This window comes from Protopterus annectens, chromosome 1.part2 (assembly GCF_019279795.1).
Source record: "Protopterus annectens isolate FY-2018-M chromosome 1.part2, PAN1.0, whole genome shotgun sequence".
Classification (NCBI taxonomy): domain Eukaryota; kingdom Metazoa; phylum Chordata; order Ceratodontiformes; family Protopteridae; genus Protopterus; species Protopterus annectens.
The window spans coordinates 522,010,630-522,038,181 of NC_056727.1; the positions used below are offsets into that span (position 1 = coordinate 522,010,630).

Here is a 27,552-nt window from a genome sequence, read left to right on the forward strand (position 1 = left end):
TAATTTTACAATGCTTTGCCAACTGCATCATGTAATAGAAACCCCCCCCCCCCAAAAAAAAAAAAAAAACAGAAAGGAAATGGGACAGCCGAGATGAATGCCCTCCTTGGATTTGCGCAGCTGCAAGTACAGCTATGCTTCCGTGCTCTTTAGAATAACACAGCACAAATGAAGAAATAACCTCACATTATCTCTCTCTGATCCTGCAAAAAGCCACAATGCAGTTTCCTCAACAGGAAGCCCCTGACCAGGAACAAAACATCTCTTAAACCCCAATTAAAACTTTTTAATTGAGTGGACAGAAAATGCAGGAACAGATGATATTACAGGCTAATCCAGTGTAACTGCTGTGACCTGTACCTGCCCAACAGGTTGGTAAGCAGCACAAACAGTCTGGGATCTATTATCATAGAGGCTGCTGGGGAGGAACCGTAAGACTATTTCACCCCATTACAGCCCATAACGTCGAAGGGGAGCAGTGCTATGCCTAACTTGTCTCAGCTATGCTAAGTAAGCCTAAGAATAGTCAGAGATACTTCAGTCTAGCAAGTAAGCACTGCAGCCTAATAAAAACATTTTTTTAATATACTGCAGGAGCCCCTCATCTACCTGTGGACTACCTAACCTAGTTAACCAGAGCCCCTTATCATTGGCCCCTACAACCACAACCCATTTCCCCAAGAAAAGGAGGGAAAAAGAGAAAAAAAAATTAACCATCCAGCACCCAATCACTAACCCAAGGCCTACCTGTTTTCCAGGAATACCTAAATATCGTCTTGGACGTAACCCTTGCCTTAGCAAGTTCATGCCAAAATGTGAATCCTAATCCAGTTACACTTGCCTAACATCCTATAAGCCCCTCCCTACCCCTACCTCACTTCATCCCAAACCTCATCCATTCCTATTTAACACTATCCTACCCTATCATCCCTAATCCTGCAACTCTAACTAACCCCCCACCTTGAAGATGTCCCTGGACAAAATGGTCTGTTCCAAACCTCATTTCTCTAGACTGAACAGATTAAACCTGTGAATTACTAGCAATCCCACACTAAGTCTGAAAGAATTACTGAAATGAAGATGTAGTAATCATGCAAATTCATTTAACGCCAACAGCTATGAAGGTAAAAGCTAGAAAATAAGATACTGTACTTCATTAATTCTGGGTATATTGCAGATGCTGAGAAGAGCACTCTTGAAAAACATCATAGAGTGAAGCAAAGCTGATTTCATGAACTTTATGTCCTGACATAAAATAGGAGTCTAATTATATCACTATGTTAAAAAACATAAACATTTTAGAGAAATTAAAGAAAAGTCTGAGTAGAAGATGGCAGCATTTGGCTCCTAGGAAAAATATGGACATAATAATGTTTTATATGTGCAGCATTCAGCTTTCCATATTTGAACTTTGCATAGCAGTTGCATTCTACTAGGATTTGGATTCATATCACATTTAATTGAGTTTAGCTTCTGTTTTTGTTTGTTTCATTTCCGGTTTCAGCTTTGTGCTGGAAAGTATTTGTTTAGTTATTTATTTACTTATTATGAATGTATTTATCTATTTTTATCACAGTTTATTACCTTTAAGGCATTTTGCCCATTTCTGATCTTCAGGAGAATTATTTTATAGTCTGAAGTGGTGTTTGATGTTGTGTGGGCATTAGGTTAGCCAGTTTAGAATTTTATGTCTGTGTTGCCTGTCCAAAGTCAGTTCATAAGTGTGTACTAGGCTAATGGCGCTGGAGCCTTTACAAGCCTAGCCTATAGGATTACCCTGGCATCATGCCACCTGACCTTAGTTTCCAGTGCATCTGTCAAGTAGAACCACTGGAGTGATCCTTGGGGTGAATTGTATAGGAAATAATCAGTCCTTGCAAGTCTTAAACCCAGGACCCTGCACACCATACCACAGCAGTTTACCACTAAGCCATCTGAGCTGGATCTAATCCTACTGGTGTGATAAGGAAAGTTTTTTTGAAAAGCTATTAAGTTTTTTGTGTGAGTGTGTGTGTGTGTGTGTGTGTGTGTGTGTGTGTGTGTGTGTGTGTGTGTGTGTGTGTGTGTGTGTGTGTGTGTGTGTGTGTGTGTATCTGTGAGTTCAGCTTGAACCTGGAATTTGGTTCTCTGGTTCATTGTCGAAGGTTGATAGAATTTGTTGCTTCCTGGCTTATAACACTCTACCATATGCAATGAGTCTTAATATTTGTGCATGACATTTGAAGGAAGAAGTTTAGGCTGATAAACTCTTTGCATATAGAAGGCTACATTTTTACTGTTTTGGTGAATATGTTTGGTTTTAACTATCCTTAGGTATGCTCATTGTTATTAACATATTAATTTTGATTTCCTTAGAAAGATGCCTGTAGTAACCTATAATTTACATTTTAGTGCAAAATGATTTACTCATTACATTATATATGTTCATATTTTGCAAAGTGCTTTTGAGTGAAGCACCACACTGTGCTATGAAGTGAAAGAGAAGATAATGCACAACAACTGGCTAAGTACAAGCAACTTCTTTATGTAGGTAGAACCCACCCCGTGAATTGTCTGAAAAGTTTAAATCAGACCTTAAATTCATATATGCAGATCATAGGTAGCCAGTGCAGATGTCACAACACTGGAGTGATATGTTCATAGTGTGATACTCCATCAAGTGTATGCAACAGTTTGTTATGCATTGCCTGCAAACAGCTTTGCTCATCAATACAATGCAGAATGCATTGTAGTAGTCTAGATTCAAAGACACTAAAGTGGGCACTATTGACAGATCCTCTATAGATATAAGGTACAGTACTTTACTTGAGTGAGCTTTCCTAGATAAAAATTAATATGGCAGCATCCTCACCTGGTTCTGAACTGGCAGTTGATTATTAACAATACAATACAAATTTGCAGCTACTGCATAATTTCCAATCCATTTCCCCACCAGATGATGGTGTGAGTAAGGTACAGAGCAGTGAGGTGAACAGTCAAAACCTTGGTCTTACATTCACTGACTATTCCAAATCCAGTCAAGGATGGTATTCAGACTTACTCTATGAGATTTGGGGAAAGTCATTCACAATCAGATATGATTAGGTATCATCTCAATACAAAAGATGCCCCAAACTCCACCCCTGCATGTGAATAACTTGAACCCAAGTATGGATCCCTGAGTAGCTCCAAACTGAAAAGAGTGACTTGACAAGAATAAATTCTCAAAGCAACTCTTTTTATATATAGAACAAAATAAAGAAAATGCTTGGGAACTATACAAGACAGACTGCAGTGGATCTATGCACACTCCAACATGTTCCCACAAAGTTAAACAGAACCAAAACTGAATAATCTCTGTCCACTAAAAGACTATTAACCACTCTAATGAGGGCTGTCTCATTGTTGCAGAATTTACTGGAGTCAGACTGAAATGTATATAAGGGACTTTAAGAAGTTATAGAACCATGAGAACATAATTGTAAGAATTGTTAAACTCAAAGCATTCATAGTCTGGACTCATTTGTGACGCAACAAAACACTACTGAGTGGTGACATGAAGGAAGTGCCCCATCAGTTATTTCAAGTTTATCAGAAACAAATCTCACAGCTTGTTTAATAATCTGAGGCAAAGAGTCTTGTGAATTGATGGGTCAGGTTACACCACACAACCTCTGAACAGTTTTGAAGAGCTTAGTTGATGATGGATGTAAAAGAAATCTCCTGATGAATAACAATGCCTTCATACTGTATTTAGAGGGTGAATCTACTGATGGCTGAGCAACTTATGAACTTGTTTTGTTGTGATGTTGTAATGCCTTGTTTAATCATATCACTTTTTCATCAAAACTTGTGTTGAAATAAATGGAGATCGCAATGCAGTAACTTTTAGACTTTACTCTTTTTCCCACTGTTATGTAGTCCTGGAGTTAGTATATTTAAGGTAGCAGGAGTATTGGTAAAATGTAGTATTTTTTACTTTCTGTTTTTCATTGTTTATTTTATGTGCTGAAATTTGAGCTGTTTATAGTCAACAAAGTAAATCCATATTTTATGTGTGTGTGTGTGTGTGTGTGTGTGTGTGTGTGTGTGTGTGTGTGTGTGTGTGTGTGTGTGCATGTGTGTATGTGTGTGTTTGCGTAATTGTGTGTGTGTTTGTGTGTGTGTGTTAGAAGGTGGTTTTAATGCTTTGCTCCGTATCTGTTTGACAGCAGTGAACTAAAATATATTATGGTTGCTATTATTTATGTCTGTCTTAGTTAATATGATCAGAGTAAAATATCTCAGGTATATGCAGTTAACAAAATAGCAATTATTGAGCATACTTGTGTGTGTGTGTGTGTGTGTGTGTGTGTGTGTGTGTGTGTGTGTGTGTGTGTGTGTGTGTGTGTGTGTGCGTGTGTGTGTATATGGGTGCATATAATCACATGTGTCTGTTCTGCATCTTTATGTTTGGGGGGGTGTATGTAGAAATTGTTAAATACTTACTTAACTTATGTTTTGGTTATAAAATAATTTCTCCAACAGCAATTACATATCCAACACCAACTTTGAAACATTAGTTTGAGGAAGCTTTTTACATCAACAGCATAAAAAGCATTTACTAATGACACAAATAAAAGCAATTTAATCAATAGTCCTTTTTCTAAATGGAATAATACCATCAACAGTGGTCATTACAATGAAATAATGGACCTTCTAGCTGTTGGCAGGTCCTTTGTCTATGGTGTCAGGCCTTACAGTTCTCCCAGGTCGTCTATTATTTCAATATAATACCCAGTGTGTTGGGCATTCTTCCTTGTTTAATTGCTTTCCATTCCGGGGGTGGAAATATTAATTATAATTCCCTTGTTTTAGTTACAAAAATAGTATTTGCAATACTAGACATTAATGCATTGCAGTCGCAATTGCATCTATATGATTAGGAAAAAAAATGAAAATATTAGCTCTTATACACACTATAAAAAACACAGAATGGTCTTCCGATTTGTCAAGGTACTTCTCTTACTAGATAGATGAAGTCAATGAACACCTTTGTAAAAAACATAAGGAAAAATCTAGTAGAATAAAAAGATGAAGTGCTTCCTGACTGAAAAAACAAAAGACACTAGCTAAGGCCTTTGACTCATTATCAAATGATGCTATCAGTAACAACCTAATAACTATGAATGTGATCACATTTATAGTGGAGTGGATATGAGAGTGACTAACCAACATGTTTCATAGAATTATAATGTGATTGATGCCAAACTGCTCTGGACTTTGTGGGAATTCCTTAGGGATCCAGCCTGGATCCATATTATTCAACTTTTAGGAAGTGGTTCTAGATCTCAGTTTAAGACCAAGAGTTGGGCAGTAATTTGGAATTAATAATTTATAAATGGCTGAATTAAACAGCATTGTGATTATGCAAGTGGATTGCAGACTGTTAGTTTTGAGCAGGATAATACAGTGGTTTTCCCTGTGACTGGACAGATTAAAGTTACATATTTTGCTAAATGTGACTTGAAAGCTTTTAGTTCAATTATGACTTAGAATGCATGTTTGCTGTTTTTTTTGTATTAATGCATATTAAAACATGACAGAGAATGTCAGTCACATAAAAATGGAATGCTTTAGGTCTACTGTGCCTGCGTATATGCTCTATGAAGTTTATAGCTAGCCTTCTGCCTAGGAAAATGAATTTAGTTTTCAGGTAAGAACTCATCTGTCTTCTTTTCAACATCAGGGCTTCTTCACTTGCCTCAGAAAGGCTTTATGTAATGTTTGTTTGTTAGTATCGTTTGGCTTTTTCCAGTTAGGGGTCGCCACAGCGAAACTCCAGTCCGCTAATGATTGGTAGTTGATTTTTACGTGCCGAGTTAACAGCCCTGATGCACAACCTTCAACGAAAGTACGCCAATTCACGCATGTCTCCATGCAGAAGATGCTCTAGCTGAGAATCGAACCGGACAGCGTCTTACTATGAGGCGACAATGCTACCGCAGCACCACCATTCCTAGGACATGTGGCTCCAGATGTAATGTCAAATTTACCTGCTTTCAGGTTCTCAGAATGTGAGACACATTTAGCAGCAATAACGGACAGCACTGGAGGATGCGAGTGTTTTAACATAACTCTCAGAATGGTATACAGTTGTGTAACATATAGGAGCTGCTGTACATCATATCCTCTTGAGTTCAGTTTGTTGTAAATCCTTATATCCAGCATTACTAGTGGAAATGAGATGGGTAGCCATTTGCCACAGTGATATATACAGGCTGCCAAACATCTCCTCTCAACTTCTTTCCTCAAGAAACATGAACAAAGCTAAACATAATGAGTAGAAAAAGACTTAAAATAAGGGATTATGTTTTAACAATTAATCATATGTCACATAAAGAATGTTCAGAGAATAGTTTTCAAATAAATACATTTTTGTGGTGTCACTATTAATAGCTGGCTTTATTTGTCAGACTATAAACTTCAGTGATTTATTAGAAAAAAAATTGAGGATTTTAGGAGGGACTTCTCTCATACAACATAACTAGGCAAAATCATAGACATCTGAGAGTTGCGCATCAAACTATCAGGTAGAATTCTCAGCAACATTGCTCTCAACTTTTCTTACCTCCAGAATCAGGATCACGTTTTAAAGTAATACTGCAATCATTATGTGAAGCTCATATTAACTAAGAGACTTCCAATTTATGTGAACTTGATAATAACTAAGAGACTTCCAATTTATTAAGCACTTTCTAACTAATTATTGTCATTTTTTAAGTGTAACCCACACCCCTTTCTTCCTAAATTACCAGTCTGACATGATAAATGCAAACATTGGATGTCACTCACTATTCAAGATTTGTGATTATACATGGTCCAGCATTCTCCATTATCACCCATTTAGTTATGTTTGCAGTGTCAGATTTACAGAAGCTCTTCCTCTCTGCAAATATATGCTATCCCATTAACTTTTGGAACAGTTATTGGAAAATTTCAAATGCTTGTCATATCCTTTTTAATTGTCAGTTTGGATGGGGTTAGGTGCTGACACTGTGCACAAGTCTGCCATCTCCAATTGAAAACCTACACTGTTATTCTGCTGAGGCATGCAGCATGTAGCTATGATTTAAGATGCATGGCAAATGTCCCTGTAACTCATATCAGCATGATGAAGAGCTTAGTAACAAGGTATCTAAATCAGTGCATTAGCTGGATGAAAAGCATGTTTGTGCAAACAATCACAGAGCTACAGCTGTGCAAACATTCTTGACTACTTATACAACATCCAGTACTTTTAACACAAGGAAGCCAAACATTGGAGTATGAAATGGACCACAGCACGTCTTAGCTTTTAAAATCTGCTTGTTTTAAATTCCTAGTGGCAGTGCATCTGCCATAAGAAAAAAGTATTTTGAAACTGTAGAAGGAACAAAGTTCAACCATATAAAGGAATATATTAGATAGTCCAGATATTCCTTCCATAGGTTTCTATTTTTCTGTTTGTTAGTATTGGTTAGGGAGCACTGCAACCCTTGTATCTGCTCTCCTAGAGGTGGCCCTAACCAGCTGTGTGACATTAACACTTGTGGCTTCTTATACCATGTGCTGTAGTAAGATTCTGTGGGGCATTTGAACTGCGGTACAGAGAAAGCTAAAGGAGAAGTATATTGTATTTTTTAGGCAGATGATTAAAGATCTTCATCCCTCTGCTCTTTCTTGCGTTTGCTGTACCTTTGAGTCAAGAGTTATTTGCACCATAGACATTATAACCTGTTTGTACCATAGACATTATAACCTGTTTGTACCGTAGACATTATAACCTGTTTGCACAACAGACACTATAACCTGTTTGTATCATAGACATTACACCCTGTTTGCACCATAGACATTATAACCAGTTTGCACCATAGACATTACACCCTGTTTGTACCATAGACATTATAACCTGTTTGTACCATAGACATTATAATCTGTTTGTAACATAGACATTGCACCCTGTTTGTTCATAGGTTCATAGGTTCATAGGTTCATAGGTTTATACTAGGCTATCTGCCCTAAGGCATTTATAAGCCTAGCCCAAATTATTGTGGCTTACGCCACCCCTTATATGAAAAAATACTGTGCCCATTAGTTTGTTGTGCCTCTGTCCAGCAGTGACCCAGAGATGATTCCCGGGGTAAACCTACGATCTCCCATCCACAGGTCTAGATTTCTCTTGAACAGAGTCAGCGAGGTGCTCTGCCTCACATGGACCGGGATTTTATTCCACAGCATAGGGAGTCTCTGAGTGATAAATCTATCCCTCCAGCACGTCCTATTTATATCCGTGCTAAGGTTTAAGTCGCTTGCTCTAGTGGTTTTGGTGGATTTGGATTTTTGAGGTGGAGCATGTCCATTAATTCCGGGTTGGACATGGCCTTGTATGTCAGGCACATGTCACCTCTGAGCAGGCGGTATGCGACTGAATAGAGCTGGAGTTTCTTCAATCTGGCAGCATATGACAGATTTTGGAGTCCCTTTATCCTTTTGGTGAGGAACTTTTGGGGTCTCTCCAATTGCTGCAGATGTCGGGTGAGATACATCCCGAATGGGGCATTGTACTCGATCATTGGTCTGATAAGTGAAGAGTACAGGGAACAATGACCTCACTAGATCTGGATGTGAATCCCTTCATGATCAGGTGGGCAATGTAGAAGGTCTTTCTAACCACTTTAGCAATGTGAGTGTCAAAGAAAGGCCACTGTCAACCTGGGTCCCCAGGTCCCTGATAACCTCTTCTGTGCTTAGTGGATTGCCACCTATATGGTAGCTTGGGGTTACCTTGTTTTTCCCGAAGGGTATGACTATACATTTTTTGGCGTTTAACTTCAGGCCATGGCTCTGGCACCAGCTATCTGTTTCCGTGAGTCCCTTCTGAAGGATATCAGTGTCCGATGCACTTTCCACTATGGTGCTCAGTTTGCAGTCATCTGCAAACTTTGTCAGCCAAAGTCCTCCCATGTTGGCCTGTACTTCTGAGAAGTAGATGCCAAACAATAGGGGGCCAAGGGCCGAGCCCTGTGGGACACCACTTGTGACCGGCTTGGAGTCTGACACAGCGCCAGCAACTCTAACCCTGTGGGTTCTGTCCTTAAGCCAGTTTGCAACCCATCTTGTGACATATGGGTTTACATTTAAGCTGGTAAGTTTTTCTACAATACCCGAGTGGGGTATTGTGTCGAAAGCCTTTGCAAGGTCAAGGTAGGCTGTATGGACTGCCTTTCCTCATCAATGGCCTTGGTGACTATTTCAAGAAGTCGACCAAGTTCAAAAGGCATGATCTTCCCTTGACAAAGCCAAACTGGGTCGGGTCCAATGTCTGCAAGTCCCCTATATCTTTGTTTATGAGCTCCATTATGATCCTCTCCATAGCTTTGCAGACTAGACTTGTTAAGCTTATGGGGCGGTAATTACCAGGGTCCGAGGCCGTGAAGCCACCTTTGTGGAGTGGGACCACAGTTGCCGTACGCCACTCCTTGGGCACGTATCCTGTGGTAAGGCTGAGATTAAACAGCTGCCTTATGTGCGGGTTTAATTCCTCATTTAGCTCGTGTAGCACACAGCCGGGGACACCATCCGGTCCCATTGATGCTGTGTTTTTAGCTTTAGAGAGAGCAGCTTTCACCTGCGCATTTGAGATGTCCGGGAGGCTACACTCGGCTGGGATAGTTATCTCTCCTTTAGGGGAGGAGAGGGGGGTGAAGTTTGCACTGAACCTGTCTGCCAGTATGTTGGCAATGTCTGTGGGTTCAGTGATTTTTGTATCATTTTGGACTAATTCTGAGCATATCTGTGAGTTTCCACCCAGGTTCCTAACATAGCTGAAAAAGGCCTTATGATTGTCCTTTGAATCCATGGCAATTTTTCTCTCAAAATTGGCCTTAGTTGATTTTATGAGTGCTCGTATTTTTTTACTAATAATGATCAGGGGTGACTTCCCTTTTATGGATTTTGTTCTATCATGTAATAGCTTTCTCCTCTTATTGTAAAGTTTGTTAATGGCTGGGGTCCACCAGACTGGACGTTTGCCCTTTGTGGAAAGAGTCTTGGTTTTATTTGGGATTGCCTGATCCATGCAGTCCTGGAGGTGTTCATAGAAGGCATTTGTAAGGGCTTCCGCAGCTTGGGTTGTGGTTTCCTCTGACTCAGGGGCCTTGAAGGATACCACACCAGTCTTGAGTAGTGTGAAGTTTGCTTTAGAGAAGTTCTTCACTATGGTCTTTTTGTTTGGGGTGGGGCGGGATGTGGATTTCCAGTGAGATTAGTTTATGATCAGATCTCACCAATGAGGGATATACTTCCGGTGTGGAGCATTTTGTCCCCATGTTTGTGACAATGAGATCTAGTATATTTTCTCCTCTCGTGGGAACAGTGACTAGCTGTTCCATGGCATTTGAATTTATGAACTCCAGGAACCGTTGGGCTAGAAAGTTAGGGCTTGAGTAATGTTCCCAGTCTATATTCGGGTAGTTGAAGTCACCCAATATGATGGTGTTTGGAGATACATTTATACCCTCCAGTGTCTTCAGGAAGGCTGTGTGGGGTTCCTGAGTTTGAGAGGGTGGCCTGTAGCATGCTACAATTTGTAGAGCAGTTTTGCCTATTGTTAGTTGCACCTGGATGGTTTCCGAGCTTCATGCGTTGCCACCAACCTGGAGGTGTGAGTATCCTTTATGAATATGGATACACCCTCCTTTTGTGGAGTGGTCCGGGTTTTGGGGCGGAACGCATGATATGAGGTAAAACCTAATAGTGCCGGGGTGCTCTCAGGAGCCTTGAACCAGGTTTCAGTTACAGCACAGACATCGATGTTCTCCATACTGAGAAGGGCCTCGAGTGCATTTTGAGATTTAGACTTCTGGCATTGAGCAGCATTACCCTCAATTTCTTCCCATTTTTGTTTTCTAGGGTGGTAGGTTTAGAATTTGAGCCTTGCCTAAAAAAGGCACTATGGGGGTGGCAAGAGCCTTAGCCAATATCCGGAATCCCAGGGGTGACAGGTGCAAGCAGCGTGGCTTGTCAAGCATGTCATCCCAGGCAGACAGACACTGGATCCCCTTTGAATGACACCAGACATTAAGCCAATTGTTAAAGCTGATCATCTTGTCTCTATATTGTGGCATCATTCTTGGTGAAGGAAGGATACTGCTCAGGGTTAGGGTCATACCTGCCTGGGCTACATAATCAGAGAGCTCCTCTATGTCTCTTTTCATGCAGTCCAGGGAGGTACGTCTCAGGTCGTTCACACCAGCATGGACAATGACTGTGTCATATTTGTACTTGCTGTGGAGTGACCCGAGTGCTTGTGTTATGTGGCGGATTCTAGCGCCCGATAGGCAGCTTACTGTGACCCTCTCCTTGTTCAGCCTGGTGAGTGGGACGTCAGTGTGTCTGACTATGGAGTCACCTATGACAAGTATGTTTGGTGTTGTATTTGGCCTTAAGGGCTGTGACTGCTTTGCACACTGCTTTTGTGGTTTATGTGTTGCTTGTGGGGTGTCTTGAGGTAGCAGTTGTTTGGGTGTCTGCTTTGGAGGCCTCTGCTGTTTAGGTAAATTTTACTCAGAGCCTCCGAGTATGTCTTTGTGTGTTTATGTGTTTGATTCAGTGGAGTGGTAGCATTATGTGAGGCTGGTTTTGTGGTGTGTGTAGTTGCCTTCTCCTCCTGTCTGGTCTTGCCAGTCCTGAGTTGAGAGAGCTCAGCCTCCAGTTTGGCTAAATAGCTGCATCTCTCAAGTATTTGTGTTATGTGGGAGGAGGAGAGGGTTGTCTGTGTACATGAGGCAGTTATAACATTGCCTCAAGATTCCCAGATTCACCAGCTGGACCGGAGAGGAGATTGACAACTGACCTTTGGACATGCTAGAATATTATTGGGAAATCCTTAATTGAAAACAAGGGCCAGTGGGGAATGAGGGTGTAGTGCTTTTAATTTTTAGTGCTGACTTATATAATTGCTTTAGTGAGCAAGTGCCAGGTAACTTGAGTGCAATGTGATACAAGTAACTAAATGCAAAACGACAAACAGTAACTTTCTTTCAAGTGAAACAAGGAAATAAGTACAGTAAGCAATGCAGATATCACTAGTGATCCACAGAAGCGCTGAGAAGTTGCGTATTAGGTGAATTAGCTTCCAGGGAAATAACAAGCAAACAAACAACAAGTATATAAACAAAGCTAGATTCAGTAGGCCTGGATCTAGTCTATGCTAGAGCAAACAAGGTGAACCAATTTCAGTAAGATACAGTTCAAATATTCAGGCACTATAAACCTTTAACCAGAAAATTCCCAGCTCAGAAGGGCAGAGTCCAGCCTCTTCTCCCACAAGAGTGCAGTCCACGAACCTTCTTAATGTAAAATAACTGGCCTGAAGCCCAAGTGCCTAAACCAGAACTAATACACTTGGACACTGGGCTCTCAATCAGCAGTTCCCAACTTAGAAGGATGAAAGCTACCTGTCCTGCCACCACAGTGCTTGCCACAAACCTTCCTAATGTAAAACAACTGGTCTGAAGCCCAAGTGCTTAATCCAAAAGACTTGAATGATAGCTATACTTTAATCAAGTTACAACCAAGCAGTAATAAATACCATTGAATACTTTAGAGAATGTCTGGATTAGTGCTCAAGTTACACAAACAAAGCTAGATCCAGCAGGCCCGAATCCAGTCTATGCCACAGCAAACAAGGCGCACCAACTTCAGTAAGAAACAGTTCAGATATGCATGCACTATAAGCCTTTAACCAGAAATTCCCAGCTCAGAAGGGCAGAGTCCAGCCTCTCCTCCCACAAGAGTGCAGACCACGAACCCTCTTAATGTAAAATAACTGGCTTGAAAGCCCAAGTGTACCATAGACATTACACCCTGTTTGTACCATAGACATTACACCCTGTTTGCACCATAGACATTACACCCTGTTTGCACCATAGACATTATAACCTGTTTGCACCATAGACATTACACCCTGTTTGTACCATAGACATTATAACCTGTTTGTACCATAGACATTCCACCCTGTTTGTACCATAGACATTACACCCTGTTTGTACCATAGACATTACACCCTGTTTGCACCATAGACATTATAACCTGTTTGTACCATAGACATTGCACCCTGTTTGTACCATAGACATTATAACCTGTTTGCACCACAGACGTTATAACCTGTTTGTACCATAGACATTACACCCTGTTTGCACCATAGACATTATAACCTGTTTGCACCATAGACATTACACCCTGTTTGTACCATAGAATTATAATCTGTTTGTACCATAGACATTACACCCTGTTTGTACCATAGACATTACACACTATTTGTACCATAGACATTATAACCTGTTTGTACCATATTACACCCTGTTTGTACCATAGACATTATAACCTGTTTGTACCATAGACATTATAACCTGTTTGTACCATAGACATTATACCCTGTTTGCACCATAGACATTATAACCTGTTTGCACCATAGACATTATAACTGTTTGCACCATAGACATTACACCCTATTTGTACCATAGACATTGCACCCTGTTTGTACCATAGACATTGCACCATGTTTGTACCATAGACATTATAATCTGTTTGAACCATAGACAGTACATCCTGTTTGTACCATAGACATTACACCCTAGCTGTACCATATACATTACACCCTATTTGTACCATAGACATTATACTCAGTTTGCACCATAGACATTACACCCTAGCTGTACCATATACATTACACCCTATCTGTACCATATACATTATACCCAGTTTGCACCATAGACATTACACCCTAGCTGTACCATATACATTACATCCTATCTGTACCATATACATTACATCCTATCTGTACCATAGACATTATACCCTGTTTGTACTATAAACATTACACCCTATTTGTACCATAGACATTACACCCTGTTTGTACCATAAACATTACACCCTATTTGCACAGTAGATATTACACCCTGTTTGTACCATAGACATTATACCCTGTTATGTACCATAGACATTACACCCTGTTATGTACCATAGACATTACACACTGTTATGTACCATAGACATTACACCCTATTTGTACCATAGACATTACACCCTGTTATGCCAGCTTATCATGAATCCTTTGTGTTTGCATTTTATCTTATTTTCCTATTATTATGTCATAAAACTGAAACAAACATTTCAGTAGGCTAATACTTATTTGTAGCAGCAGATGAGATTTAAAAATTAAATGTTGATCCTGAATGAATTCATTATCTTTGATACAGATGGTAGCATGATCCTGCCCAGGCATAAAGATATCTTGTACAAAATCAGGTTATTTAGACTGATAATAAACACTGATCCTCCCATAGATTCAAGGGAGTGGCATAAAGGTTAAGGTGTTTACATCAAACACACAAGGTACAGGGTTTGATTCTCAATTTCAAGGGAAGTCAGCAAGGCTTAGAAAGGCCTACAATGGCAGTTAGCCAAGTCCATAGCTATAATTCTCTGATCCATAAAAGACCGATGTCTGTAATTTCTAGCACACTCTGATGGTTTTGATTCTTTCAGTGGATATCAACATTTTCTGAAAGTGTGTATGATATACCAGACTACCAAAGACAACATTAAACATTTAGAGCCACGGGAGATATGCATTTCTGTACCAGCTATAAAAATAACTCATTTTGGAGTAGGAACTAAGAGATCCAGCTGTCTTTTACTATATCAGACTTACTAAACGTCTGCATTGCAAGCAGAATTCTATAATATCTTCTTTTATCATGTGCTATATTGAAACATTTTTGCGAGTACAATAAGTACTATTGGATACTGTTTATTTAAACTGAATTATTTTGATTATCTGCCAAGACTCTTTTCCTTTAAGACCATCATTGAGCTAATACTAAATACTATGATATTAGTCGTACATTGGTTCCATAGCACTATTGTTAGAATTTTTATAATGAGATATTCATGTTAAAGTAAGGTTGGTTGTTCTAGTTCCAAAATATCTTTATTTTCTGCAATACTGGAAATCAAACTGAAGGTTGTATTCTGAATGCCTCTTTTATGTTCTTCCAGACAGATTATTTGAGACATCTTCCCCTATAACCATTACTGCATTCACGCTGTTTAAGTGTAATCTGCAATATTAACATTATATTGTATGCCCCATTTGGTACTGCGTTTTCCAGATGCCTTTGTCATAGTCACTAAAAACTCTTCCCTAATCTGTTAAACCAAGCTGAAGCTTCTTAAGGAAACAAGTGTTTGCTTTATTTTGACACTATTTATTTAAGTATTTATTTATTTAGGCAACACAAGCTAGGGTAAACTTCAAATAATGACCTTTAGGTCCTTCTGTACATTTTAACAGCAGACAGTAATAAGACAGGTGGTGATACTGAGTGATAGTTATATCATGTAAGACTGAGTAACATTACCTGGAGGCATTCTCTGTTATACAGTTATTGTTTCATCTGCATTCTGTAACTCAGTGAGGCATTTCTGGCCTCTGGAAAAAAAACATTAGGTCTGTAAGTTACCAAAAAAAGTGATAAAAGCAAGAAAAAGAGGCAAAAAGGAACTGGAAATAACAGTCTCTTTATAAGTTAGCGCTTTTGTTAAGTTTATTAACCCATCTTCTTCAGACCTTGGGTTAATAAACTTGACAAAAGCACTAACTTATAAAGAGATTGTTATTTCCAGCTCCTTTTTGCCTCTTTTTCTTGTTTTTAGCAGTAAAAAAAAGTGATGGCAAGGTGAACAGAATATTCTGATTTTTATACTGTATCCTCGCTGCACTATCCTTTACATAAAACGTTTGTCTATTAGATTTCTGATTATCCAGGAGATGCAGCCATGTGTTGAAGAGTGCTTAAATTTTTATAAGAAAATAAATGATGGGGTTTAGTAGGGGGACCCATCCTTCAGTGAAGGAAAACAAATGACTAAGCCATGTTTTAAAAATTGCTTTTCATTGTATTATATCAGGATATCAGGCTTATGAGAAGAAAGATTTTTTTCTTCAAATGAAATTGCTGAGAGAGAGAGAGAGAGAGAGAGAGAGAGAGAGAGAGAGTGAGAGAGAGAGAGAGAGAGAGAGAGAGAGAGAGAGAGAGAGAGAGAGAGAGAGAGAGAGAGAGAGAGAGAGAGAGAGAGAGAGAGAGAGAGAGAGAGAGAGAGAGTGCCTCATCAAGAGTTGTATAGCTACATCCTAACACATCATTTTCTTTCCACCCTAGGAAATGATTCCTTCACTTTCATATATTAAAAAGCATGAGGTAGCAGTTTCTTCCTCTCTCTGCCATTTCTAGCTTAACCATCTTCCTCAGTGCATACCATGTTCAAGCTGAATAAAATCTCATAATACTTTCTTTAGGAATTTGACTAACTTACATTATTTCACCTATCACATCTGAAACACACACACACACACACACACACACACACACACACACACACACACACACACACACATGCACACAAACACAGAGCTATATATATATATATATATATATATATATATATATATATATATATATATATCATCTTTGTTATTTCACACTCACTGAGGTAATACATTTATTCACCCTGAAAAGTCACACCTTTCTAAGTAGGTACTGTCATATGAAACTTCATTCTTTCCTTATTCTTGGGCTATAAATGTATTCAGCCTTTTTAGTTTGAAGGTGAATAAACGTGATAATCAATTAATACAACTTTACTAATTTGCTGCGCTCTGCAAGCCAGGAAAATGATTCTCTGGCTGATTAGGGAAGGACGGTGAATGAAAGACAAGACATATAACACACAAAATATCACTTTTTAAAATGCTAGATTATCTCAGTTATCTGTTTGTCATTCTGCAAGAACTGTTCACAGGTAATGTAACATATAAGAAACAAATATGTCACTGATATTTTTACTGAGGATTCTCAAATTCAGTAGATCTATTCCAAGTACATAGAACTGTGATTTGACAAGACAGTCTATGGCATTGCATTGTAATCTCACCAGGAGTCCCTTACAGACCATTATGAGCAAGAAGGCTTTCCAATAATGCAAGATCATATCAACGTGTCTGCCCCCATCAGAGCATTCAGGGATAGAAAAAAAATCAAAATTAGTAATAGGTAGTTACTGTGCTGATGGCAGGGTCAGATTGTGCAGTACTTCAAGGCAAGACAAAAATGCATTTTTCAGTTTCAGCCCAGAATGGTCCCTTTAGTTTTTTGTTGTAAACTACATAACTTCCTATGCAAAATAAACAGATTTATTTTTCTTGTGAAAGGCCTGTATTTTCAGTTTTCACATTTGATTTATGTATATTAGTTCATCTGAAACTGAAATGTGAGTCTTACAATAAGTTTATTGCTATACTGTTAGGCCTTCATGCTTCATAATGTCATTATATTTATATGAGTTACAGACAAGTTATAGATCATGTGGTGGTTACATTAGCAACTTGAAAGCTGATGATATGTCAGGATTAACAACCACTGCCCTAATTGCAAAACATTATTTAAATGAGTATATATTGGTAGTGTGCCACAACCTTTCTCCAGACACCTGTTAAAATGACTAAAACTAAACTACTGGCTGTGTGAGATTCTTTCTGTTACCTCACCCAAGCTGTCTAATGTGAATAAATGCTAGAAAACCAGCAAGTATTGATTTGTCTATTAAACTAGGGAAACTATTTTCAGTCTCACAAATTAGTAATATGTGCAACTAATGTAGTTAGAAACTAATATAACAAATAATTCCACTTAAAACCTGTCAATGTCTTGACAGTCCTTGCTTAATTTAAAAAAAAATAGTGTGTAGAAAAGAGTTGCCTGAGAGCAAAAAGCCCCATAAACTTCTAGCAATCTTAATTCTGTAGTTTTGAGACAATTCTCTTGGGCTTCACCTATGTATATACAGTTAGATTTGAATAAATCACTTAATGAGACTGTACTCCCAGCTTGCTTCTACAAACAGGCATCTGCCTGGTAAATGTTTTAAAAGTTCAAATAATTTGCAGGATTTGGATTTAGACTTGCTCAGATCACACAAGCTCCTGTTAGAGCTGTTTATGCATAACAGCTGAAGTTGTCAGTTGCTAGTGTTTTCTTTTTCTCACTTTATATACAAGTAAGTTTGTAGAGATCATATTTTAGTGTTTAGTGGATGGTGCAGTCTCACAGTCTCCTGCAGAAAGAGTGAGACAGGATTTACACTGTCAATCAGTGATTGCTATTCATTCTTTACCCAAGGTGTTGTGACCTCAGCGTGAGAATAAAAACAAAGTTCTGAGTGTGGTTGGGAGGGCAGGCATAGGAGTTTGAAAAATTAAAAAAAAAAAAACCTGTGTGCGCGTGTGTGTGTGTGTGTGTGTGTGTGTGTGTGTGTGTGTTTGTGTGTGTTTTATAATAATATGACAAACTCAAGCACATGAGTTGTGAGCTTGTGAGTACTTCAGGTGTTTTGCAAACTGCTATTGATGTGGCATTGTGATATGAGCCTGGATGTGTTTAGGAGAACAACTAAAACAAAGGTCAACACGAACTCAAAAACCAGTAGAACCAGCACTCGGATGCCAGTCACAAGTCAAGAAGAATTAATTTATTTCAGGTTACGCGCTTTCTTCCCTTGGTAGGGACTTCTTCAGAATAATTAATACAAAAAAACCCAGCCCATATATACCCATGGTACAAATTAATGATGTCATATAATTAATTGATTGAAGAACAGTTTGTTAAAGCAGTGGGTGTTTAGGAGAACTGGCTGCATGTTATGTTTTTCTGTTCCTTTCAAGTGTTTAATTGTCAGGAAACTGCACTCAGTATTTTTGTTATGCAGAATAGAGATGTAAGTTAGTAATCAACTTGAACAATAGGTTTCTTACTTTATTTGAAAAAAAATGTATTACTATATCCCAGAAGAAAAGAGAAAAAAGGCATAAACCAGATTACAATAACTTTTCCCCCAAATACTGTCGAATAAAATAAACCTTGATTTATCTTCTAAATGGCAAGGGTTACAGTTTATATACCATGGCACAATTAAGTTTTACCTGTAAGTGCATCTGTTTGCCTTATTCTCTGCTTTTATTAAACCTTAACATTACTGTTGTGTGTCAGGTGTTGAACCATGGGCCATGATTTATATAAAGTTCAGCAAACACAGACATAATTAGATGGACCTGCTATGTGAAAGAGCTAGCATCAAAGGATATGCACTTTTCATTTCCAGTTTAAAGAGGTGTGCCATCATGGTGAAACAGAAATATGCATTTTTTTCATCTTTGTCTATAAAAGTATATTCTTGTTTTTTGTCAGTTCTTGCACCAACCAGATATCTCTGTTACAGATGACTGTGATGAAAAACAACCTCTGACCAGCAAAGAGGAGGAAGAGAGACGCATTGCAGAAATGGGACGGCCAGTTCTTGGAGAACACACAAAACTTGAAGTTATTATTGAAGAATCCTATGAGTTTAAGGTAACTCTTTTCATGAATTATATTTTTAAACCTATTAATCTATAGGAACTCATATATTTCTATAACATGTGTGGTCTTAGGACTACATTGTTTTCTGAATGGCTCAAAAATCAAAAATACATTACAATGTGTATTTTTCAAGCAATAATGTAACAGAATTGTGGATATAGTAAGATTTACTGATATGCAGATTTTTGTCACCAAAAAGACTGACATATAACACATATGGAAGGAACTGTAAGAGATGAAATTTCAGTGACTAGGGACCTCTTGAATGTTGTTCCTTAATATAAATTGTGTATCAAGTACACTTTTAGAAATATGTATTTAGACCTGTTTACATAGGGTGTACTTCTTTCTTTACCATTTAAGGATGGTATTCTAATAATGTATTCCAAAAATTACTACAAAATGTAAATTGCAGAACTTATCTTAAAACTTTATACAAGGTTGAAGAGACCTGTAAGTTATGAAGGAATTTCACTTGTGCTTGAAAGGACATATTTTATAAAGGCATTGATCATAAGGACGATTGCTTTAGGGCTTGCAACAATGAAAATATGCTGCTGAAGGACACAATTTTATCTGCTTTCAGTCTGTACCATTCATATGTGTGTATGTGTGTGTGTGTGTGTGTGTGTGTGTGTGTATATATATATATATATATATATATATATATATATATATATATATATATATATGGATCCCTATCATATGATAGAACACTCATTTGACTGAAACCATAAGACTGAAATTTCAAAAGACTGAAAAGTCACTTGACTGAAACCCATAAGAATGAAACCCATATTACTGAATTTCAACATACTTAATTGTAATCTGGACCATATAAAATCAGACTCACTCCCCAATGTGGGGGCTGTCCCTCCCACACCCCCCAACTATATATACTAACTCCAGGATTGTACTACCATGGAGAAAAGGGCATATACCTTTCACATACCTGACAGTCGTCTACATGCTGCCACTACTATGCCCTTTTCCCCACTGTAGTGTGATCCTGGAGTTAGTATATATAGTTAGGGGTGGTGTGGCGGGCACAGCCCCCTACCTAGTCTGGTTTATATGGTCCAGTTTAAAATTTAGTATGTTGAAATTGAGTATTATGGGCTTCAGTCAAGTGTCTTTTCAGTCTTTTGAAGTTTTTGGAATTTCAGTCTTATGGTCTTAGTTAAATGAGTTTCAGTCAAATGAGGTTTCTATCATATGATAGGGATCCATTTATATATATATATATATATATATATATATATATATATATATATGTGTGTGTGTGTGTGTGTGTGTGTGTGTGTATAGATATATATATATATATATATATACGCCTATCCAGTTTTTTTTTTTTAGGTTTGAAATAGCATGTCCCATTTGGTTATAGATTGACTTGACCCATCCCATGGTCGATAATAATATATTACCTCTAATAAGAATAATTGGGATCACACCATAGATTATTTGAGTGGACCCATGCATGGGATAAATCATTTAGGAGTTGCCTCTGTCCATTACTAGTACAGGGATGAGTCTTGGGGTAAATGTTCCATTTCCCATCCATAGATCTAAGCTGCATTTGAAAATGGACATGGATGAACTTTGTTTTATGTGGATGGAGAGTCTGTGCCACAGCAGCAGTATTTTCTATAAAATACACCTGACCCGCCAAACTGTTATGTTGATAATGCAAAAGAGGTTTAGATCCCTGTTAAACACATATATATATATATATATATATATATATATATATATATATATATATACAAAATCCAAAAGCCCAAAAGTAAATATCAAAAAAACCCAAGCAAGAAGGAGTGCAGTTAATCTGTAGTGCAATCTGCAGTTCAACCAGTATAAGTATAGCCTAAAGTTTATCGTAAGTCATGTTATAGGCCAGCATATTTATATAGAACTAGCATGCACAATCCCAACATTTTTGGAAACATCATCAAAGGACAGGCCATGAGACTCTCAAGATTGTCATGTGAGGACGCATGCTTTATGAATGAACTTCATGACCTTAGGTCAGGGTTAGTGGAGAGAGGTTACAGTGAACAGGAAATTAGTAGGGTATACTCTAGTGTGGCTGGTTTGAGAGCCACTAGAGCTAAACCCTACTATTCTGGCAGAGATGGCCTGCCAGTTAGTACATTCAATAGGGAGAGGCCAAGAAAGGAATTGGTTGTTATTCCTTTCAGTAATAATACCAGTATTATTGAGAAAGCCATAACGTCTAACTGGAATATTCTCATCGTGGATGAGAAAGTTAGGAAGGTAGTAGGAGATCATCCCACCTTTACTTATAGCAACATGAAATGCCTTAAACAATCTCTGTGCTACAATGACTCAAGCATGTGCTCCTTATTTCCAGAGTCCATGAGTTTTGAAGGGACTAAGAAATGTGGGAGATGTCTGCAGTGTGATTCTATAGATGAATCACGTTATTTTAGACATCCTGACACAGGACATCTGTGGGAACTGCGTAACAACAGTGGTTGTAACACTAGAAATGTGGTTTATGTGGCACACTGTGTGGTTTGTTTCTGTTTTTATGTAAGCAAAACCAACAGGAGCCTGAGGGAACGTATCAGGGACCATGCCTACTGTTATGCAAGGAAACAAGTATATAGTGCCCTGGCTAGGCACACCCTACAGGAAGGAATGGACCATGTTTTTCTCTTCCAAGCACTCCATGTTCAAGTAGAGAGTATACGATTTGGTGATATTATTAATCTAACTGAACAGGCTGAACTTCGATGGATTTTTAGACTTGGTGCACATAGGGGCAGAGATCTTAATGAGACTATCTCTCTTAAGCCCCATTTGAAAGCCAGGAAGTTAAGATAGTAGTAATGTTTTTCTGGTCCAGCTTAGGTTTCTTTGTTATTAGGTTTTATTCATTCAGAGATTTAGGCACTCATATATATTTTTATGACTTTTCATATTTGGTATATTTGTATTAATAGATACTAGTTTTTTGTTAGGCGTATTTGCTACGTTTTATATATAGATATATATATTTTTAGAAGATCATGACATTGCAAGTATTTTTATGCCTCAGGATGGAGTCATTTGCTCATTCAAGGGCTAATAGTTTAATTGAATAATAAGGTAGGAGTGGTTGAAAGAGTATTTAATGCATTCTGATTTTTTTGTAACTATGTCTGATGAAGCGGATACAGCATCCGTGAAAGCGCTCACATCTCTTTGTTATTAAAAGGTTTTTATTTGTGCTTTTGGAACTGCTCATTTTTTATATTGGACTATACATATACTGGTTGAACTACAGATTGAACTACAGATTGACTGCACTCCTTCTTGCTTGGGTTTTTTTTGAGATATATATATATATATATATATATATACACTTTAGTCTCATCCCGGGAGTAAACACAGTATATACATGACATTATATACAAAGATGATAAAATAAAAATAGAGATGGCCACAGTCTGGAAAAATAAAAATAAAAACAAACCAAGTGTAACACGGTCAAATATTTTATTGACTGGTTCCAGGAACAGCCCCTTTTGTCTGCACCATAAAGACTTCAGAAAATGTATGGAGTCTCTATAGGAATCCGATTGAGTCTTTATGGTCCAGACCAATTGCTTATTCCTGCCACTAGCCGATAATAATACCGTCTTTACTATGAAAATGACTGCTATTTGAAAGGACTGGATTAGTGAAGTTTAAGGAGTTGCCTGTAATGGCGAAGTAGTGGGCCGTGGTATCAGATTGATGCTATTATTCATTCATTCATTTTACTTCATTCCCAGAGACTCAAGTTTTCCCTGTTATATAGATAGGCTGGAGTTCATTTTTTTTCATTTTTTTTCTAATTTTTGAAAGAGTGCCTAAAAGAGAAATAGCTATAAAAGCTATCTGTCATTTTATAAATGTATTACTCTTGGCCTATTGTCTCGAGTTTTATTTCTGGAATAATGTTGTTTTTTTCTTAGCCTAAGGATCATATTAGTCTTATCTTAATGATCAGCTCATATATTCCTTTGTGTCTCTGTGCCTTCTTGTTTTTTGCTTTTTCTAGGCAAACTCTTTTTTTGTTCTCCTAGTTCCACTATCACTTACTTGTGTTTGTTTTCTTTAAACAGCTGTACCTGCTTTTATGGATTATGCACCTTTAGTTATTTTTTTTTTTTTATTAATTTATATTTTTTGTATTCATATGTGAGGTGTTTTATCAGTTAAGACACATAAGTCAGCCTCCCCTTTCTTATAAATGTCCTTGGGGCCTTTTCTGTGGAAGGTTGCTACTTTTTGGCACATGCATTGCTGTGTGGGCATGTCACTGTTCAGATAATGGTGAGTAGTTGCAATGTACAAGCAGATTTCATAGGGCTGTTTCAAGTTCTTCTTGGCGAAAATGCTATTAACCCAGCAAGTTAGTAAATCCCACGACTCACTTTTTTTAAATGTGGACAAACTAGACAGTTTAGGTTTCTTTTCTGAGAAACAGCCATTTGCAAGAGTTTTTAGACAACTCTTTCCACACTTTCGGTATACTTAAGACAGTTCCAGGTTCATTGACCGTTAGACAAAATCATGCTCACATACAACTCACTCTTCTGCTGCAGTATCTTGAGCTCTGTTCCTAGAGCATTCTACTTAATCATTTCTTATCGCTTTTGAGTGGCTACATTTTTAAACTGATCCGATGTTCCTAGAGCATTGTACTTAATCGTTTCTTATCGCTTTTGAGTGGCTACATTTTTAAACTGATCCTATGTTCCTAGAGCATTGTACTTAATCGATTCTTATCGCTTTTGAGTGGTTACATTTTTAAACTGATCCGATGTTCCTACAGCATTGTACTTAATCGTTTCTTATCGCTTTTGAGCGGCTACATTTTTAAACTGATCCGATGTTCCTACAGCATTGTACTTAATCGTTTCTTATCGCTTTTGAGCGGCTACATTTTTAAACTGATCCGATGTTCCTAGAGCATTGTACTTAATCGCTTCTTATCGCTTTTGAGTGGCTACATTTTTAAACTGATCCGATGTTCCTAGAGCATTGTACTTAATCACTTCTTATCACTTTTGAGTGGCTACATTTTTAAACTGATCCTATGTTCCTAGAGCATTGTACTTAATCATTTCTTATTGCTTTTGAGTAGCTACATTTGCAAACAGATCTTCAAATTCTCTGACAGCTGCAGTACTGTAGCATACCCTTCTTCTCTGTGGTTCTTACCTTTGGTGGCTCCAGAAGGCTCAGCAACAGTAACCAATTGTATCACTACTCTGTGCGTATGTGGGGGTGGAGGGGTCGGGGAGAAGGAATCTGAGGTTTTAGAATGGAGTCTGTGTATCTGTGAGGGCATTTCAGTTGAGTATGCACAGTTTGGAGAATGGCTGGTAGCAAATTATTCAATTTATGTTTCAGGGATAATTTTGATCAATTTTTATGCAATGATGAATGTTATTTTTTTTAGTTGAAAACTGTAACACTGACTACAAATAGTGAATCATTTCTTTGTTTTTTGCTGCAGTGTGGTTGCTGTTTTTTTCTTCATTTTTTTAAGGCAACATTCTATAATTTGATTAAAACATGCTACAAAGGCACACACACATGTGCGCTCACACAAACACACACACACACACACACACACACACACACACACACACACACACACACACACTCACACACATAGAATATAGAATACATAGATGCCCTGTAGTTCATCAGAGGTCATTTTTTGAAAGTTCAACATACCTGGAAATTAGCAAATGTTGTACTTTGACAATGTCAAAGCTGTCAAACGGAAGAATGTGTGTTTTGGCAGCTCAGTGAGAGCTTCGTAAGCTAATGCTAAAACGTTGAGATTTTCCAAAAGTTTCAACATCAGGGTTTAGGAGTGTGTGCATATGAGTATTTGTGGTTTATGATTAGATTTAGGGGTAGGTAAAGGGATGGATTTACTGCTGTATGATTGTTTCTAGGTTAGGGTTAGAATAAGGGCTAGGAAAGGGGATAGATTTAGTGTTGCACATGAGAGTGCATTTGTAAGCAGTGTGCAAGATGAAGAGTTAAGGCAAGCACAAATAATTAAGGTATGGGGGCATGTGTGTGTGTGTGTGTGTGTGTGTGTGTGTGTGTGTGTGTGTGTGTGTGTGTGTGTGTGTATATACATATATATATATATATATATATATATATATATATATTTATATATATATTACACACTAACAAGGTACGTAATGAGTGAGATTTCACCTTTCTGATATGGTGGCAAGCTGGATGAGCACTTGCTATTGAAAAGTAGGCAAGTATACTTGGTATCCTAATTAAACTTTTACTTGTTGCTATAAATATTATGTCATGTTTCCCCAAACAAAAAGGGTTCTATTCCTTGTAGGCCTGGTCAATAAAATTTATATGCATAAATAAATAAACATATCCATACATGAATACATTATTTTATTATGGGTGTTAAACTCTTTCTCATTAAATCATTAATGCTTTTTAGACTATTTTTATAGGATACGTTGTGCATCAAAGTGAAAATACAATAAAAATGTGTGTTGAAAAAATAAATTACAATTACAGACCCATCCTATATAAAAATGTGTGATGTTTGTTTCTACGGCTAGCTTCAGTTTATAAGGCATAGTATACTAGCATTTCTTAAAGTCCCTATTCTGTGTAAAATTGCTGAGTAAGACAGAAAGGGCTGGAAACTCACAAGTTAACTTCAAGGTTAAATTTCCTCTTTGATTGTACATCTGTATTCTGTCTGACTTGCATTCAGCTTGTTTTTTTCCATACATGTTTTCATTCTTGTTGGAGATGAGACTGCGTGTAACAGCCCCATGATGTTACTAATTTGCAATCTTCTTAGTTCTTATTTATTTACTAATATTTTTTTAGCAGTGAGAATGGCAATAGTCAGCCAGTTAGAATGGATCTGGAAAATAGAAGCTGCTTACTACAGCCAAGTCCAGAATTTACTGAAATGAGTTGTCTATTGACATGCACACATGCAATATTAACTGGTATGTAGGTATAATTCTTCTTCAAATAAATGCCAGAGATTGAGCCAGTTTAAGTTAATGAGTAATCATATTGGTTATTCATAAAACATAACATTAATTCAAATAGTCTTCTGTCTCTAATTTAAGGTAATTTAGTCTGTCTGGTAATTTAGTGTTAACAAAATAGTGTTTTATTCTAGGTAGTAGTATTCAGTATTGTCTAAAATCATTGCTATGCACTATGTAATTAACCTTTTACTTTAAACTAAGATCTAGTTAATCAGAGTGACTCATTTAGTCATGATAAATAATGCCTTAGGTTTATGAGATTCCAATTCCTAGGATTACTGTTAAGATTATGGGATAGTTAGCATATCTTTTAAGTTATAAAAAGTGCAAACCACAGAAAAATGATATTTGAAAAAATAGGCAACAGAAGGAACAATTCAAGGATTATGAAATCACATTCATGCGATTCATAACGCAAGATTTTTTTCTTTTCATAATAAATAAGTATATAAAACAGTTGCCCACATAGCTGCCACATGACTGTCTTCACAGAATAGAAATTTCTTGAGTACAAGCAAAGCAATAAATTGCTAAGCTATGAGCAAAGAGCTTTCCTTCAGCTCTTAAGACTTTGCATTGCACAGCCATAAGCTATCAGAAAAAGTGTGTTGTCTGAGCTGAGCTCTGCTAACAGAGATCTGTGGTGTTGGTGATGTAGTAGGTGTGATGAATATCCTGACGAGGTCTTAAATCAGTCAACAGGAAACATAATTCACAATGGTTTGTAACAGTAAATACAACTGCAATCCCACTATGTTTGAAACCCTACCTTAATAAAAGATGCAGTGATTGGCTTTCTCTTGTAAAGTTATCAAAAAGGCTAAAACAATTTATAACAAATAAAGAGTTTAATTACATTTCAGTGCAGAACGCATAGCATACTTCTATTTCTTCAGTGCGAGACAGAGAGACAAAGAAAGTAATTAAGCATATGTAAACTTTGCTAACATGATGCCTGAAGGATTTTGTTTTATGGTGTGTATAATTTTCCTGCTGATTCTTATTTG

The 27,552-nt window shown here is 37.6% G+C and overlaps 1 protein-coding gene across 7 annotated transcripts in view; it reads left to right on the plus strand.

The window, feature by feature from the left end:
• Positions 1–27,552, plus strand: part of SLC8A1 (solute carrier family 8 member A1) — a 2,780,038-nt gene that overhangs the window by 2,457,549 nt on the left and 294,937 nt on the right. For all 7 annotated transcript variants that reach the window (XM_044057347.1, XM_044057374.1, XM_044057383.1 and 4 more), the window contains one exon: positions 19,339–19,469. In XM_044057347.1, the coding sequence (XP_043913282.1) occupies positions 19,339–19,469 (131 nt within the window). The remainder of the gene's footprint in view (positions 1–19,338; positions 19,470–27,552) is intronic.